The 17,161-nt window shown below is 34.5% G+C and overlaps 2 protein-coding genes across 3 annotated transcripts; one reads left to right on the forward strand and one right to left on the reverse strand.

Moving 5' to 3' along the window:
- Positions 1–3,835: 3,835 nt before the first annotated feature.
- LOC111375464 lies at positions 3,836–8,903 on the forward strand. Its single transcript, XM_022998290.1, has 3 exons — positions 3,836–4,307; positions 8,287–8,304; positions 8,392–8,903. Exons 1-3 carry the CDS (start codon positions 3,905–3,907, stop codon positions 8,580–8,582), a joined length of 612 nt encoding a protein of 203 aa, XP_022854058.1. The 5' UTR covers positions 3,836–3,904; the 3' UTR covers positions 8,583–8,903.
- A 139-nt stretch (positions 8,904–9,042) lies between these two features.
- On the reverse strand, positions 9,043–13,141 carry LOC111375462 (KAT8 regulatory NSL complex subunit 3). Of its 2 annotated transcripts, none has more exons than XM_022998288.1 (6): positions 12,553–13,141; positions 11,308–11,369; positions 10,907–11,042; positions 10,316–10,415; positions 9,893–9,958; positions 9,043–9,482 (listed from the first exon to the last, which is right to left on the reverse strand). In XM_022998288.1, exons 1-6 carry the CDS (start codon positions 12,759–12,761, stop codon positions 9,267–9,269), a joined length of 789 nt encoding a protein of 262 aa, XP_022854056.1. In that variant the 5' UTR covers positions 12,762–13,141; the 3' UTR covers positions 9,043–9,266. The 2 variants fall into 2 exon arrangements, with proteins under 2 accessions (XP_022854056.1, XP_022854057.1); XM_022998289.1 differs by having other exon boundaries at positions 10,316–10,388; positions 12,553–13,138.
- Between the last annotated feature and the right edge of the window lie 4,020 nt (positions 13,142–17,161).

Here is a 17,161-nt window from a genome sequence, read left to right on the forward strand (position 1 = left end):
TTTAAATTCTCATACTTTTTATGTAGAGAGGCAATGGCGTAATAAGAGCATCTTTGATTTCTGTTGGTCGAGCTTGTAGCATCAACGTTTAGTTCATCTACTTAAGATCTCAATACGCAGGTATGCCTCAGAGGCGGTGGAAAGATAAGTACTAGGCCGATCTTGTGGATAATATATAAAATTTTCAATTTTGTCTAACGTACCAACTATATCTTAATTGAGGTTAATAGTAAGTCTTATTATAATTAGAATGGAGAGGAAAAGAGAAGTTGAGTTGCATGCATCAGAGCAGTGTGTTGTTAGGTACCTCACAGAGAGAACCACAAGAAAAATGTTAAGCTAACAACTCTTACCTAACTACAATTGTTTGCATCCAATACTATGATTCCAAGTGTCCTTCATTAGTTTTATATATAATTCAAATTTCTAAATATTAAATTTCTCTCAACAAACAAGTTATTGCAAGTTCTATAATAAGTATTTGATTTGTATCTTGAATACTTATGGAGAAAGAAGAACAAGACCAAGCTGCTGTATCTATATGGGATTGTGGGAGTCCTTTGTATGATTCTTATGAGTTAGTTTCATTTACTTACTTTATCGAGCGACACATGATGGTGTTGCCTTTGTCTATTTTATCGAGTCAGTTTCAATCGAGTACATCAAAGACTCATGTGATGGTGTTGCCTTCGTCTGAAAGGCACGGGTCGAGCACATCAAGATCATCAGAGAAGGAAACAACTATCATGAAGATGAAGAAGTTTTTCCATATCAAAGACAAGGTAAAGAAGGCAAGGAATAGATTTTATAGTTTTCTTGCTCGGATTGGTTTATGAAGAATTAATAAGAAAATCTAACAATGGGCTGATTAATTTATCAGCATTGTTTCTACTCATATGCTTGTATTTATTTTTTACAAAATAAAGTAAATTACTTATGAAAGTTCATCAAAATTACTTTACCCAAACAAGGAGATACTTCTGTTTATTTATTTTTCTCTCTTTCGGGTGGCTGAGCAATTTTACGGGCGGGCATTTCGAAATATGAGTTAACTTCACACGGTTGACGGGTAACGTCCCCAACTATTAATAAAAATTTCTTTTTTAATAATATTAACAAGGAACAACAATTTAAAAGGCATTGGAATAGCCTTCTACTTTCTAGTTAGTTTCTACTCCAAATTAGTAGAATATTTTGATGTCAAGCTAGCTAGTTGACAGAAACTATCAACCTAGCATAAGACAAGTCATAAATTGTCTCTTGATTTAAGTCAACTAATGGGACGTATACATTTGGGAAATTGGAATGTCATATAATGGGTTATGCTACACGAACATTAGGAGTGACCGCGAGGATTACCGTACACACACATGGGGGTGGGGATTTTTTAATTCACGAGGGACCTACTCATCCCATGTGAGGGCGCTGTCATCCCGTGGTCATTGGTGCAGATTGAGTGGTTTAATTCGTTATATAATAGGTCAAAGTTCATTATTTGAGTCACGAGTTTTTAAGGTTGAGATGATAGGGTCTTGGACCTTTGATTACTAATGATCGAGGTCTCAAACTTCCACCAGCCTAGCATGTTACTTAAGAATTGGAAAAGTAAAGGTCAAATTGGTGGTTGAGAAGGTGAGAAGTTCATGGTGTTGGAGTGATTGGTATAGCCCCTAGGGCTGTTAAATGGATTGATCCAAGCTATTAAGCTTGTCTACGTTCGAGCTCGACTCAACCCGCAAAGTGAGTCAGTTTGTACTTGCAAATGAAATGAGTTGAGCACAAGCTGGCTTGATTCACGAAATTTCTGCTCAACTTTTCCTACCAACTCATTTCTTGATTTAAAAGATTACTCGAAATTACTTAAAAGATATAAAAGATTCTTGCTGTAGATAAAAATTGTTCTCTCTTATCTTTTTTTAGTAATCTTTTAAATCAAATTTAATTTGAAGAGTGGATTACAAAATTATTTATTCTCATTGAGGATACTTTCTTACCTTTCTTTTTTTGTACTTTCGAGGAACATTTTAAATAAAAAAGAAACTATCAAATTTAGATTCATGCTTAAAGCCCTTGTTTGAACCTCATTCTTTTAAAATTCATTCTCTATCAATTTTTCAATAAAATAATATTATATGCAAATTCAAAATTTTTTCTTAACTTTAACTACACATTCTCTCTCAATCTATGATTCAAAATGTATTCTTTTCCCAAAATGGAGCTCAAACAGGGGCAAGATCAAGAGATTGATATATATTTACTGTTCTCGACCATATTAATACATTCTCCGACATTTATCGAGATAGTTATGTTTAACTTTTTAGGTTAAGGATTCAACTAAGTTATAATTTTCTTCGGCTACCTATTAAAAACTAAAAAGTGATGCTAGAAATAATAAGAAAAAAATTGCATATTAAAAAATAAAAACTATTAAATTAAGCCCGTGTTTGGTTTAGCTAAAAGTCAGAGTTTTTGAATAAAATATGTAACTGAAAAGTTGATAAAATTATTAATATCATTAAGAATACGTTTAATTGCAAGTATGGAATTTACACGAAAAAAAATAAATAAATTATAGATAACTCAATTGACTAGAAATTATTTGCATGGAAATTATCAATTATATATGTTTTATTGATTTAATTTTCCTTGATTTTGAGGATAATATGGTCACGTGACAAAAAATAGGAAAATATTTTTTCATAAAAAAAATGTCAGTCAAACACAGAAGTAGGAATCTGTGTGAAAAAACACATTTTTCATGAAAAATATTGACAATCAAACACATCTTAAATGTTTAATTAAAAGTGAATTTGGAAAAAAAAATGAGTTTAGAAAATGGAAACCAAATATTGACTAAATAAATAAGTAAACGAGGATACATGATTATAATGAGACAGAGCGAGTCGATCCCCATTCAGCTGGGAACTTTTAGGAGGCAAGGACGAGCTGGAGATTAAAATATTTTCGTTATCATCCCACTTAATTATTTATAAATTTTGCCATATTAAGATCCCGTTTGGTAGCCATTTTCTTTAAAATGTATTTTTCTCTCTTTTTTTTTCAACCACATATTTTTTATTAATAATATTACACGTAAATAAAAAATTTTTCCTTATTTTTCAACAACACATTTCACATCAATTTATTATTCTAAAATATATTTTTACATAAAAATACCTATCAAACACCCCCTAATTTTTATTTTCTAATTCAATTTGGATTGAAAAACATAAAAACAAAATAAAATAAAAGATTCTATACATGGCAAATCTAGGTGAGAAATTTTTTAATTTCTACAAAATATTTTACCATGTCCCACCCCATTGCCCGTAACTCCTCGACAAGACAGTGGACGGGGATGGCCATCCCTAATTCGCTCTCGCTCCATTATCATTTCTATGACTATGAACAATACTAAAAATAGAGATAAAAATATAATTTGAATAAAAAATTATTGCATAAAATTTAATAATATTTATTTTAGCAAAAGAGAATGTTAGCATTTAAACAAAAAATCTGAAGAAATGAAGGAAATAAGAGAATAGATTAGTATATAAAATATTATTCAATAATAGATTCAAATTAATAACTGAGGACTGAGGACAAATAAAAAATTAAAATATGCTTTTGACTAATAAGGAAAGAATCTCTAATTAAAAACAATTTCAGATCGATTTTGAAAATTTTAAATTATTTAAAAAAATATTTCTAAAATTATCATAAACTTCATGTAAGGTTTCTAAAATTAATATTTTTTAAAGTACTTTCCAAATAAAACCGGACTAATGAAGATCACTCTATGGGCTCCACTCAACTCCCCATTTGGTACCGCCTCTCATTCTGCTACATGATAGCGTATGAGTAATACTCAGCCGTAGAAAAAGGAAAAACTAATTCCCTCATAATGATAAGCTCTATGCAAATTCAATCCCTTTTCAAAAACCCCAAATTTATGCGTTTTTCTTCTTCTTACTTGTTGCCCAATTGTTTTAATTTCCACCGGAATCCCTGCAGCAGAAAAACCTATATTTTTCCCCAGAGGCAATTCAAGTACTGTACAGATACTGAAATAGAATATGAAAGAAGAAGAATTCATAGAAAGGGGAAAGGGTTTTTGTGTAATGGATTTATTTTGCCAGTGGATCCATGGGCACCCAATATTGATTCAGAGAGCATAGCCTCACAGCTCTTTGCATTCTCTCTGTTTCCTTATCTGGGTTTCTTGTATTTCATCACCAAATCCAAGTCTGCCCCAAAACTCACCCTTTTTGGATTCTACTTCTTGCTGGCCTTCGTTGGTGCCACCAGTGAGTTCCTTTTCTTTTTGTTAAACCCATGCTTATGTGTTTATATAACTTAATTTTGTTCCATATTGTGGATGAATATGGCATTAGTATTGTGCCTTTGTCATGTCCTTAACGAGACTCGAATTCGGTATGTACGTGAGGAGTAGCATTGAAGATTAAATTTAAATAACAAATATGTTCCATGTCTATCTGTTTAATTAAAATTCATTTGTTTTTTCGGTATTATACATGTTTATGATATGTTCCAACCTCATTCGTGCCGCAATTTCCAGATGCAATTGAATTTCTTCCAGACTCCCTGCCACAATTTCATTTCTCAATGTAGAAGAATCCACATGCATGAATGAAGAAGAAAATTTGAATTAAAGCTCTCCACCCGTTGACACCACAATTTTTCACTTCCTTGATGACCAAGTCTCCCACATGTATAACTCTAAATTGTCCAATTAGGCTCACAAATACAGCACACGTTTTACTCCCATAATCAATTAAATGGCAGGTTTCGAACCAAATTTTTGAGGCGGTTGATTGGCATTTTATTCTTCTTCAGACGACAAATTTTAGGCCATTAATTAAGGTGGTTTGCAACCTCATTTTCTCTATAAATATGGTTATTTACAAAGAGAAAAGTATGCCCCTAAGGAGAAGGAAATATCCCTTGAGAAGAAGAAAAATAGAGTGTATAGAAAAGAGAAAAAAAAAAGATTAGAGAGTGACTTTTGAGAGGTTTTTTTGAGAGAGTTTTAATACTCTATCGTAAATTCTATTCAAGATAGAAATAGAATTGTTTTTCTTCTTTCATCTTCTCTTCTTCGTGATTGGAGAACCACAACAAGTGGTATCCGAACCAAGTTTGTCAATTGGCCATTGTAGTTTTTGGATACAACTTCGTTTTTGATAAAACGTTTAGAAGCCAAGATGTCAATGGAGGAATCTTCATTGGGAGCTATGATCAAGCTCACCGCCACCAATTACACACTGTGGAGGCCTCGGATGGAAAACCTCCTCAGTTGTAAGGATTTGTATGACCCTCTAGAAACCAAAGGTGTAAACCCCGATCCTACCTAGGAGATGGAGTGGAAGAAGCTAAATAGATAAACTATCGATCAAATTCGATAATGGATTGACCATAGTGTTTTTCACGATGTAGCATAAGAGACAGATGCATATGCCCTCTGGAAGATTCTGGAGGACATGTACCAGGCCAAGATCGCTCGGAGTAAAGCCCTGTTGATGAAGCGTTTGGTGATTCTAAAGTTAAAGGGTGGAACTTCAGTTGATGAGCACATTAGTGAATTTCAGAGCTTGGTGAACCAATTGTCATCTGTGGAGATGTCGCTCGGGGATGAAATGCAAGTCCTACTACTTTTAAGTTCTCTTCCTGATAATTGGGAGATATTAGTAGTATCTCTTAACAATTCGGCCCCTGATGGCAAACTTACCATGGCTATGGTCAAGAATGCCCTATTTAACGAAGAGGCCAGGAGAAAAGACGTAGACACAGACCAATCACATGTCGTTGTCACAGTGAACCGAGGAAGACACCAAGGAGACGTTCGAGGCAGAAGCAAAAGTAGGTGTAAATCTATAGATGGAAGGAAGCATACTTACAAGTGCTACTATTGTTGTATGGAGGGCCACTTGAAGAAGAATTGTCGAAAATTGCTACGAGAGCAAGGCCAGAACAATTTGCAGCCGAAGAATAAAGGATAGACACTAGTCACTATTTCTAAGGAGGTGGCTATCTGCTCCATTCATGAGGGTCTGTCTTCATGTCTCAAATCAAGATATTGAGTGGGTAATAGACACTGAAGTATCTTACCACGCCACTCCACGCAGAGATTTCTTCACAACATATAAAGTTGGCGACTTTGGTGTAGTGAAGATGGGAAATACCAGTTCTTCTAAGATCGTGGGAATTGGTGATGTCCAGATACAAACGAACCTCGAATGTAAAATAACCCTGAAGGATGTTCGACATGTACCTAATCTTCGGCTAAATTTACTTTCAGGGATAGCCCTTGACAAACAGGGCTATGTCAATCACTTTAGCAACGGTACACGAAAAATGATGAAAGGCTCCATGGTTGTCGCTCGAGAACATATATGTGGCACTTTATACAAGACTCATGTGAAAATGCATGTGGATAGTCTCAACGTAGTAGAACGTGAAGCTTCTCTAAATTTGTGGAACTAGAGATTTGGTCACACGAGTGAGAAGGGATTGTCTACTTTGAGCTAATCACAGTTGCCAAGGAAGTTGCGTTGGATCCTTGTAGTCACTGTCTATCTGGTAAGCAACATAGAGTCTCCTTCAATTTCTCTTCTACGAGACGATCAGAGTTGCTCAATCTAGTACACTCTGATGTTTGTGGTCCCTTGGAGATTGAATCACTAGGCAGTAACAAATATATTTTCACATTCATTGATGATGCTTCTCGAAAGGTGTGGGTATATTTCTTGAAGACGAAGGACCAAGTATTCGATATTTTCAAATCATTTCATGTCATGGTAGAACGTGAAATAGGAAAGAAGCTGAAGTGTCTCCGCACAGATAATGGAGGCGAGTACACTTCTAAAGAGTTCGATGCCTATTGCAGAAGATACGGAATTCGACATGAGAAGACAATCCCACACACCCCACAACATAATGGAGTCGCCGAGAGGATGAATTGAATGATCATGGAAAATGTCAGAAGCATGATAAGTATGGCTAAGTTGCCAAAGCAATTTTGGGGAAAGCCATTTTGGGGAGAAGCTGTTCGAACTGCCTGCTACTTGATCAACAGATCACCATCAGTACCGTTGAATTTTGAAATTTCGGAGAAAGTATGATCTGGTAAATATCCCTCCTATTCTCACCTGAGAGTATTTAACTGTTTAACCTTTGCACATGTATCGAAGGAGCTAAGACAAAAGCTAGATGCAAGGACCACTCCATGCATCTTTATAGACTACGGAGATGAGATTTCCAGGTGACAACTTTGTTGCTCTTCGATCACGGAGAAGAGAAGATGGAAGAGGAAAAACAATTCTATTTCTATCTTGAATAGAATTTACGATAGAGTATTACAAACTCTCTCAAAAGTCACTCTCTAATCTCTCTGTTTTCTCTCTTCTATATACTCTATTTTTCTTCCTCTTTATGGATATTTCCCTCTCTCTTGGGGCATAATTTTCTCCTTGTAAATAACCATATTTATAGGGAAAATGAGGCTGCAAACCGCCTCAATTAATGGCCCAAAATTTGCCGCCTGAAGAAGAATAAGATGCCAGCCAACCGCCTCAAAAATTTGGTCCAAAACCTGCCGTTTAATTGATTATATGAGTAAAACGTGAACTGCATGTGTGAGCCTTGTTGGACAATTTAGAGCCATGCATGTGGGAGACTTGGTCATCAAGGAAGTTAAAAATTGTGTCTGTCAACAGATGGAGAGTTTTAATTCAAATTTTCTTCTTCATCCATGTATGTGGATTCTTTTACATTAAGAGATGAAATTGTGGCTAAGAGTCAAAATAGAAGTTGGAAGAAATTCAATTGCATCTGGAAATTATGGCACAAGTGAGGCTGAAACATATCAATTCTCCCTCTCCAATCGCATTTGAATCAATTGCTATCTGACAACCAACTCAGCTATGTCTCTACATAGCTCTAACTTCTCCCTTGGAACCACTTTTGTAAACATATCTATTTGATTCTCATGGGTGTGAATCTTCACTAGTCTCAACAGCTGTTGATCCATCACCTCTCTTATCCAATGATAACGAATGTCGATGTGCTTTGTCCGAGAGCGATACATTGAGTTTTTACTTAAGTTAAGGGCACTCTGGCTGTCACAATGTACTTTGTAATCTTTCTGTTTGATCCCTAATGTTTGGAGAAATCGCTTTAACCACAACAGTTTATACTGTCAAAGTGCATAATGCTATAACTGACCCTTTCCTTGTCTACGCTTGCTGCATCACCTCCACGGCACAGTACCAGCAGGAATATACGGTAACTTTTTCCTACTTAGTCCAATGATTATATGAAGCAAACCTCGTATTTTAGTATAAAATTTCTTTATTTGTACTCTTGGGACAGCAAAGGTGCATTACGGGACATCCTTGTCCAATGTCGATTGGTTGCATGGTGGAGCTGAGTCACTGCTCACTTTGACAAACTTGTTCATCGTGTTGGGTCTGAGGGAGGCTCTTAGAAAGGTGAAAAAGGAGGAAGAAAATGAATCCAAGACTGCATCTGGAATTGAAGGGGAGGAGAAGTCATCAATCTAAGGGATACAAATGTTATCGTCCTGGTACTCTCCCCTTGCCACAGTTGCACATGTATATATCATGTTGTCCAATAGTAATTTCTCTGCCAAAGTCTTGCTCAAAAGGTCGAGTTTCCTCTCGTTGTCCATGATTTTGTAAAATTGTCATCCTAGATCTTACCAGATGGACTTCGTAGTTTCTACACAATGCTAGAGATGTAATTAAATTCATTATGTAATATTCGTTCGTACTTTCCATGGTCTTATCTCAGTATTGATGTCTTTGATTGCAACTTCTTTTGCTATGGCATTCTTTTAATATTTACAATCTTTTTGCTTGGAAGATGGAATTGAACATGAAATTATATTTGGTTGCATGGGTTCTTTATTCATTTTCAGAAGCAGAGTACCATTTTGCTGTAATGATTCAGATATATTATATTATGTCCGAGATCCATATTATCAAGCTACCTATTTTCACATTGAAAAAAGGAATTACTATCAAATTTACAAAATGATGCACATCCGTAACTAAAATTTCCATAGAGCACAGGCGCAATATTCCCAAACCAACAAAACAAAATATGCGACTGACTACCATTGCAAAAGGCAATAAAGTATGTAGAGAAAATGCCAAGACAAGAGATAACACATACTATGGTTCATTTCACCTTAAAGGTTCAAAAAAAGCTTGAGCATCGAATGGTCATCTTTCATCTAGATTACTAGATATGAAAGTCGCAATGGCCTGAACGGCTTGATCTTCTGCTGCCTCTTGGTTCGATCCTATAGACTGTAGATGCTTCTTTGCAATCTTGAACGAGTGATCACCACCTTCGATCACATGCAAAGCAGTAACAGAATTCATTTTCTTCCTTACAACTTCCAACAATTCTAGTGGACAGAGACCATCTTTGCTACCCTACACAAACAACAATAGCATGTTATATGCGGTCACAGTACGAGAAAGTATGTCTTCCACCAAAAAGGAATGGATATCGATCCAATGTTAGATATTTAAAAATGGAGACTTTTAAATAAGCACAACGAAATTCCAGCAGAAACTGCAATTTAGTGCAAGATAAAATAAAGTGGGGCTGTTAAATACTCACTTTCAGACCAGTTTAAGTCCAAATATAGAGTTGGGTATATTTTTGAATCAGTAAGTATGATACAGGTTTAACTTTATATGTGGCATGAAGATTCTATTTACCAACTTAAAACATAGTGAAACACTGGATAATTAAGTAATTTACTTTTTGGAATATCATATTCTGTGAATGCAAGTAGATGCTCTTTCAGTGAAAATAAACAAAAATTAGATGCTTTTACCTGCACAAAGATAACAGGGACTGTAAGTTGCAACAGCATTTCATCTCGAACTGCACCATTTATGCCCTGAAATGTCATATAGGATGTAACAATTTCAAAATCTGCAAAATCTACACATACCTGCCCTCCCTACAAAGAAGAATTTATGCAATGTATATAGGTAATAGAATAGCAATCTTAATGATGCAGGATCAAACATTCTTAGCCCGTTATTCCATTTGCAGACTATATAGAAGTGTTGAAGATAGGATTTAAATGAATACATGTTGTCCCTCTCTAACAAGAACAAGCAAGAGACCAGAGTTCTAAGTTTTAAAGGATCAACATCAACATGGAAAAGGAACATTTATGGGCATTGAAGGCCAACATGCAGCAAGATAGAAGCCATAGACTATAGAAACTAAGATGAAAAAACTGACGAACCTTTAATGGGTATCCCAAACAAATAACAGCTGCAGCAGCTATATTTTCTCCACCTGCTACCATGCAGCTGACCCTGCATATACAAGGAGGACTCTGTGCACTACGTTGATACAAATTTGGAACAGTTTACCAGTGCAACATGGATTCTTCAGCCTTTTAGCCCAAATTTCTCCAATATGAATACAATATAATTAAAGGCAAGCCTAAATATCTGGAGGCATTTCATGATCACTGTTTAATAAACAGTAGTAAAATTCAACAAGTGGAGTCGACTATATTGTGATGATTCCTCTTTGTTCAATCCCAAATTTTGTTTGATGCTTATAGTGTGAAAAAGATAAACAAAAACTCAAAAAGAAGTGTTGTGGAACCAAAAATTCTTGGAGTACCCTTTATTCGAAAGGAAAAGTTAGTTGAGTGAAGTAAGCATTGAACATCACAAGTGCAACTAAAAACTTTCAATAGAACAAATCCTACAATCTTTTTTTTTCCCTTAAACAGCAGAAAATTTACTCATAGAAGTTATTTTCGGAAAATAAGCATCTTACAATACCACAAACAAAGATTTTCGGATATGACAGTAACCATTACCTCGATCCCATGGACTTCCCAGCCAAGATCAGTGGATGGCCAAGGTACTTAGCCATGGACTTTCTCACAATGTCGGAGTGGAACTCAACCAATTTTTCCGCCTTGGGAGGAGCCTTCCGTTTTCCTCCAGCAATGTCTGCAACACTCAGATGGTCAAATTCACGAGCTCTTTTACAAATCTAAAGCAGTCAAAATAATTGTAAGATTTTAAAAGTTATATAATTAAGAATTATAATGTAAATTGTCTTTATAATTTTTTGACTTATTATTTGTGATCCTATGAGACAAATGCCATTTGTCTCACACTGTACAAATAAATGTCAAAGAGTTAGAATCACTGAGGAAGATGAGAGAGAGAGAGAGAGAGAGAGAGAGAGAGAGAGAGAGAAGCATAGACTTACAAGGGTAGTCAAAAGTTACTACTTCGACAGCATTCAATGCCTTGGCCAACATGCCTTTCCATCTGAACAAAGCAAAAACTTGTAACAAAAACCATACGCAGTTTCACGAGACAGGCTCCTTATTTTTTTCTTATTCAAATTTCTGTAAAATGCGACACAAGAATTATATGATGTTTTATGAAACAGAGTAGCTAATTCTACTCATTCTTTTAAGACTCATTTAAATCATGGCAAAATATACAGCTGATAATTTTCTTTATTACCTTCATATGTTTCAAAGTGCAACCAACAATCTAACATCAATATGTAGCCACCCCATTTCAACCCCCAACACCCCAAAACAAAAAAAAAAAAGGAAATGTAACTCTCTACATTGTCTATAGCTACCCCACCCCACCTCACCTCCCCCACCCACACACAGTGATTTTTGTCCCTTTACAGAAACCATTCTTTATGTTTTCTAATAATACTTCAGCAACACACGCACACTGTAATACTCTGCAAAAAATTCAACTAACTCTTTCAAAGAAATGTATTGCATTTCGAACAATCATCTTAAATTGACAAATTCCCTAAAAAAGCATACATCAACTGCAGAGAGTCATATACGTGAACAGCAAATGGATGAAGATATTAAATGCTATTGTAAAGTCATTTGGCTCAATATGGAAAAGTCTTCACTTTGTGCATGGGGGAAAAATGATGAACTGCAGTGCATTAAATTGGATGTTGATTTCTTCACCCAATACAATTTGATTGTTGAAATCTTAGCATAGAGATACAATCTCATTGTTGAAATATTGCAATAGGAAACTTTTAATGAACATTATGTTTTCCATATAAATAGAGGAAGATTTTTACAGCGAATTGCATCTATCAACAAGTGAATAACGATTCAAAGGGCAATCTTTTGAGATATTGTAGAAAATATTGGTTTCTCCCAAGTGCCTACTTTGTTTCTCATAGAGAAATTAATTATTGTTATCTCCTTGTGTATTCAAAGAGAGATTATAATTCTCATACCATAGTGGAATCTTTCTACACTTGCCTGTGGCAGCTTTTCCTCAATTTCATTTTAACTGCCTGTAGCGTAGACATGCCTAAATTTCATTCTATTTTTAAATAATTCATGTTTCACAATTATATACTAAACTGTCTTAAATCTAAATAAAAGAAAGCATAATCATCAAAATATGCAAATCAATATACGACCTCACATATACATGGAGAGAGAACGGGACCAACCTAACCATCCAATCAGAGGATGACGGAGCACCAGCGCCATGAGCAAAGACAACCAAAGGTGATTTCCCTTTATTCTCCCCCGTCGATAACTTCTCAATTGTTTTTCCAGTACCAGTTTCCATTATTTGTTCTACCTGTTTATCTTCTTCTTTTCCTTTAAGTTCGTTCCCGTTCAAGCGCCTACGCTTCGAAGCACGTGTGGTAGCCATTCTTGATGCAGTGTGAAAAATCCACTAGCTTAATGAAAGTGATATTTCGAGCTCTACAAAATTGAAAACCCTAATTTGTTTTACTAAGGTTAATTGATTTTCGCGCCAAAAAGACGGATGGGAATATGGCATTTGGCGCAAATCCTGCTCCTCTACCGTTCCAAACACTCAAATTATCTCCAGTTCCAACTAAATTTTGTACCACATCAAAACCGCTTTTCATGCTGCGACTTTAGCTTTTGTTTGACAAAGTTTTTGAAAGGCACTATGATCATTACCCAACTGAGAGTATGTGCACACCAAAATCCATAATATATGTATGATTATAAATAATCATACATCAACATTGGAGGAAGGTGGTACAGAAAGTAAGCAAGAACTTAGAATGATGGTTGTTACGCATTGAAATAATTATTGTTCACCTAGATCTCACATCAATTATAAAAGAATCTCAATGTGTGTCCACGTGTATTTGAATATTTGTGTCTCGATTGATAATATACAATGAAGCGAAAGGTGCCTCCATCGTCAAGGCTCCTTGAGCAAAGAAGTATGTGAAACCTTAATACTTGGCTAGAAACGTGATTGTAAAACCCGCCAGCCTTGGATAAAAGGCATCCAATGGCCTCGAAAATGGATAAAAACCTAATGGAGAACTCTAACAAAGTCGACATAAAAGTTAGTACACTAAATTATGTGTGTAATTAAAGAACTATTGAATAAGTGTCGGAAAGGATAAACCTTAACAAGATTTGTAATTGAGATTTAACCATGAGTTTTGTTATAATAAAGGAAGAAGGTCAACTCATGAAAATGACTAAAATTTTCATAAAATCATCAATAAATAAGACTATTACAAATTGACAATTTTATATCCAAATTTTTCTCTACACAAATTGAAAGAATATCTAGGGTCAGATCTCTCGAAAATTAAAATATTAGATCGATATACAATTTCTAACTAAAAGGGCGCTAAAACTTCTATCTCTCTCATATAAACAATTGACTTCTTAAACGCATCCAAAATTTCATCAAAAAAGGGGAAACCACACCAAATTGAGACGAAAAAACTATCGGTGGTTTTAAAAAATATTATTTATTTTTTGAGTTCAACAATGCTAATTAGTGATATTGACACAATTGAAATTTTAATTGGACTGAAGCATAAAACGAAATAAAGAGATAAATATTCTTCGTTTCTTAATTTGAGTGTTCAAAGGACATATACCACTCGATGTCTTCTTCTAACGATATTGTGGCTTGTATTGACGTTTAGTGGAATTAGAAAACGGAATGGAAATAGTGAAATAACATATGTATTACAATGTTAGTGTGGATCTCATCCTTCACCAATTGGTAAGATACGCAACCGAATATATAGACACGAAAAGGGGAGAAATGGAAAACAATAATAGAAGAATGTCAAATGTGTCAACCAAAGAGAGTAATGTTTCACGTGAAACAAGGGCAGTATTAAAGCTGCCTTAAGGATTAAAAGTTGCTATATTCTTTGTTTAATCAAGAATCATTGCCTTGTCAATGTGTCCAAGGGGTCAAGACTTTGAACCTTTTGCTTTTTTTTTTTTTTTCCTCTCAATTGCAACACTTAATGTTATTCTTGTTTAAGGACCGTAACGACGACTTGTTAGATAAGATAAACGGTATAATATTGTACAATATTAAAAAGAAAACGGTGAAAATGCTCTACAATTTCGTCAACGTTTTAAAGTGAATTTGGATATGTTTGTACGCTATAATATATAAAATTCTAACTTTTTATTCTTTAATCTGGTTAGTCGAGTATATCATATATAATCCGTACTAAGTTGATTTTGTGGCTACTTTTTAATGATATATCTAATTCAAAAGATTAGCCAATGAGATTTGGTGTTGGGAATAATGCCAAGTACCAAAGATATGGAGACCCCACCAATTTGGCCTTATTATTTTTTCTTTTTTATTTATAAATTAATTATCTAAAAAAAAAGGTTGAACCCAGGGGACGTAGTCCAATTCTTTCTACTGAGCAAAGTATAAATCATAGAAAAAAAAAAGAGAGAGGGGAAATTTTCAATGCAATGGTTGTTTACTCTCCCTCAAGGGCTTCTGATCTAATCCATGTAAACACCCGATGGGGTTATTGAGGGGCGAGGCTGGAGGCCAGAAGCTCTTCGAGGGAGAGATAACAAACCTTGTTTTGCTACGATGTTCCTTATAATAGAGTATTGGGTTGAACAAGAATTTGATGTCGAGGTAATAGGTATGATTGATCATCAACGTTCAAGAAAAGGTAGAGAAAAAAATTATTGGGTTGAACTCTACAAGAAAGTGTCTCTTATTTATGGAAAATTCTTACATTTGCTCCGTTAAAAGTTCATGCATGCATGTTGGGCCACTAGTGATACACTTTGTAAGTTAATCGCACTTCTAATATTTTTATTTCGAATAACTTTTTCTTCTATAACCGTTATCGAAATTCATGATAATTGGGTAGTGAAATTAATGGTGAAATATACATGTTATTTGTTCCTATAGATGACTTGACATTTTAAAATAAAAGGTGTATGACTTTGTGTGTTCCTTCCAGCGAGTGACTTCGATAACTTGTCGAGTCTCTACCATTCTAATTTGATTGAGTTGGATTAATCTCTACTAGACCAACTTGTCAAGACTCAAATGTTATAATTGAACAGGTTTCTACTAGACATACTCATCAAGACTCAAAGTCGGTTCAATTTCTATTTTAAATTCTTATAGATAGTGATGTTTAGTTTTTAATTTATTTAAAATGTTGAGGATCAATCTTCGATACAGACACAAGTCTTATATATACACAGTTTAGTGAGATAAATCAAATAGACGTTCATTGAATTGTATTTTTTGTGTCAAAATGCAAATTTGTAAGCATTGTAGTGATCAATGACAATGTTCATCAAGAAATGGAAAATTGTTAGGTCTTGGGCCCACATGGTGGGACAGTCTAAGTTCGACATGAAAAGCCCGACTATCGACGTGATCAATCCGCACATACCGTGGCCGGACCTACTGCCTTACTGGACTAGAGTTAGTATTAGGCTCACTGGCACAGCTCCAGTGGCTCTTGGTTCCAAGACCGTGAGGGCCAGCTCGAGAGAGCCTTTTTTCATTTTTCATTTTTTTTTTTTGAAAAAAAGCATAAAATAAATGGAAATTTTTATAACTAGACCCATTATGAATCAATAACAATTCAAGAAAATACTAGATTTTTTTTTTAAAGAAAAAATATCAATGTTACTGTATTTTATGTCATAAAATACCGAACCTACTTAAATATTAAAAAGGCAATATTTTAGGTAACTCGCTAACAAAAGATAATTTGATAGATCAATCCCTAAAGCCGCGTTGTTGTCTATATTATGTACCCTATGAACAAGACGGAAAAACTCCATCACCAAAATTCTTCTCAACGAAATACAAACATTGGATTTGGAACGGACTATATCTAATAACATGTTGGTGTCATACAAGATTCTTATTATGCTAAAATCTGGTCTCTGTTTGGTGTAGCTAAAAATTAGATTTTTAGTATGTTTCAAATAAAATTTAATGAAATGTATAGTTAAAGCCCTTGTTTGAGTTTCATTCTTGTCAAAAAAAATGCATTTTTGAATAGTGTATTGATGTAAAATTTGTGGTTAAAAATAAAAAAAAAAGTTTTGGATTTGAGTGTAATATTATTTTAATGAAGAATATGTAGTTAAAATGAGGTTAAATCACTGTTGAAGAATATATTTTGATAAAATAATGAGGCTCAAACAAGGGCAAAAATTTGTGGTTCTCATAAATTTTGTTAATAAAATTAATTTTTGACCTTAACTTAAATTTTTATCAAAATTTTAAGCTACATCAAACACCAATTTTCTTCAACTAATGCATTAAAGCTCGCATATTTTAACCTCTCTCGAAAAATGTTGCATTCATATAATTATATACTAAATATGGGCCTATAGGTATTCTCGTCTCAAACGGGTCATAGGCCCGTTCTTGTTTGGGTAAGCCTACGAGCCAAGATGGGCTATTGAGAAATTCAAGCTCGATCACCCACAAAACTCGGGCCAACTCAGGCTCGTAACCAGTTGGTTCGACCCACTTTCCAGTTGGCTTGATAGAGCTCGACTCAATTGACACCATGAGGTTTAAGTTAGAGGAAATTACACGTAATACCTATTTTAAAATAATAATTCATAAAATACATTCCAACTTTTTTATACTATTATTACTACATTTTACAAAGTAAAAACGAAAAATAATAAACAATCATGTATACATTGATTTTCTAGACAGCTTATATTACTCCACCAAACAAGCCCCGGCCTAATTTATTTAGTCAATGTTCCAAATTCCAAAATTCTAATCTTTTA

The sequence above is a fragment of the Olea europaea genome, unplaced genomic scaffold, assembly GCF_002742605.1.
Source record: "Olea europaea var. sylvestris unplaced genomic scaffold, O_europaea_v1 scaffold138, whole genome shotgun sequence".
NCBI lineage: Eukaryota > Viridiplantae > Streptophyta > Magnoliopsida > Lamiales > Oleaceae > Olea > Olea europaea.

What these genes read in the sequence shown, in the direction of transcription:
- LOC111375464 (XM_022998290.1), top strand. Translation starts at nt 3,905, where the DNA reads ATGATAAGCTCTATGCAAATTCAATCCCTTTTCAAAAACCCCAAATTT.
- LOC111375462 (XM_022998288.1), bottom strand. Translation starts at nt 12,761, where the DNA reads ATGGCTACCACACGTGCTTCGAAGCGTAGGCGCTTGAACGGGAACGAA. An exon ending in AGTAACTTTTGACTACCCTT is followed by an intron (nt 11,043 to 11,307) that starts GTAAGTCTATGC and finishes TGAGTGTTGCAG; the next exon opens with ACATTGCTGGAGGAAAACGG. An exon ending in GTTTGGGATACCCATTAAAG is followed by an intron (nt 9,959 to 10,315) that starts GTTCGTCAGTTT and finishes ATGACATTTCAG; the next exon opens with GGCATAAATGGTGCAGTTCG.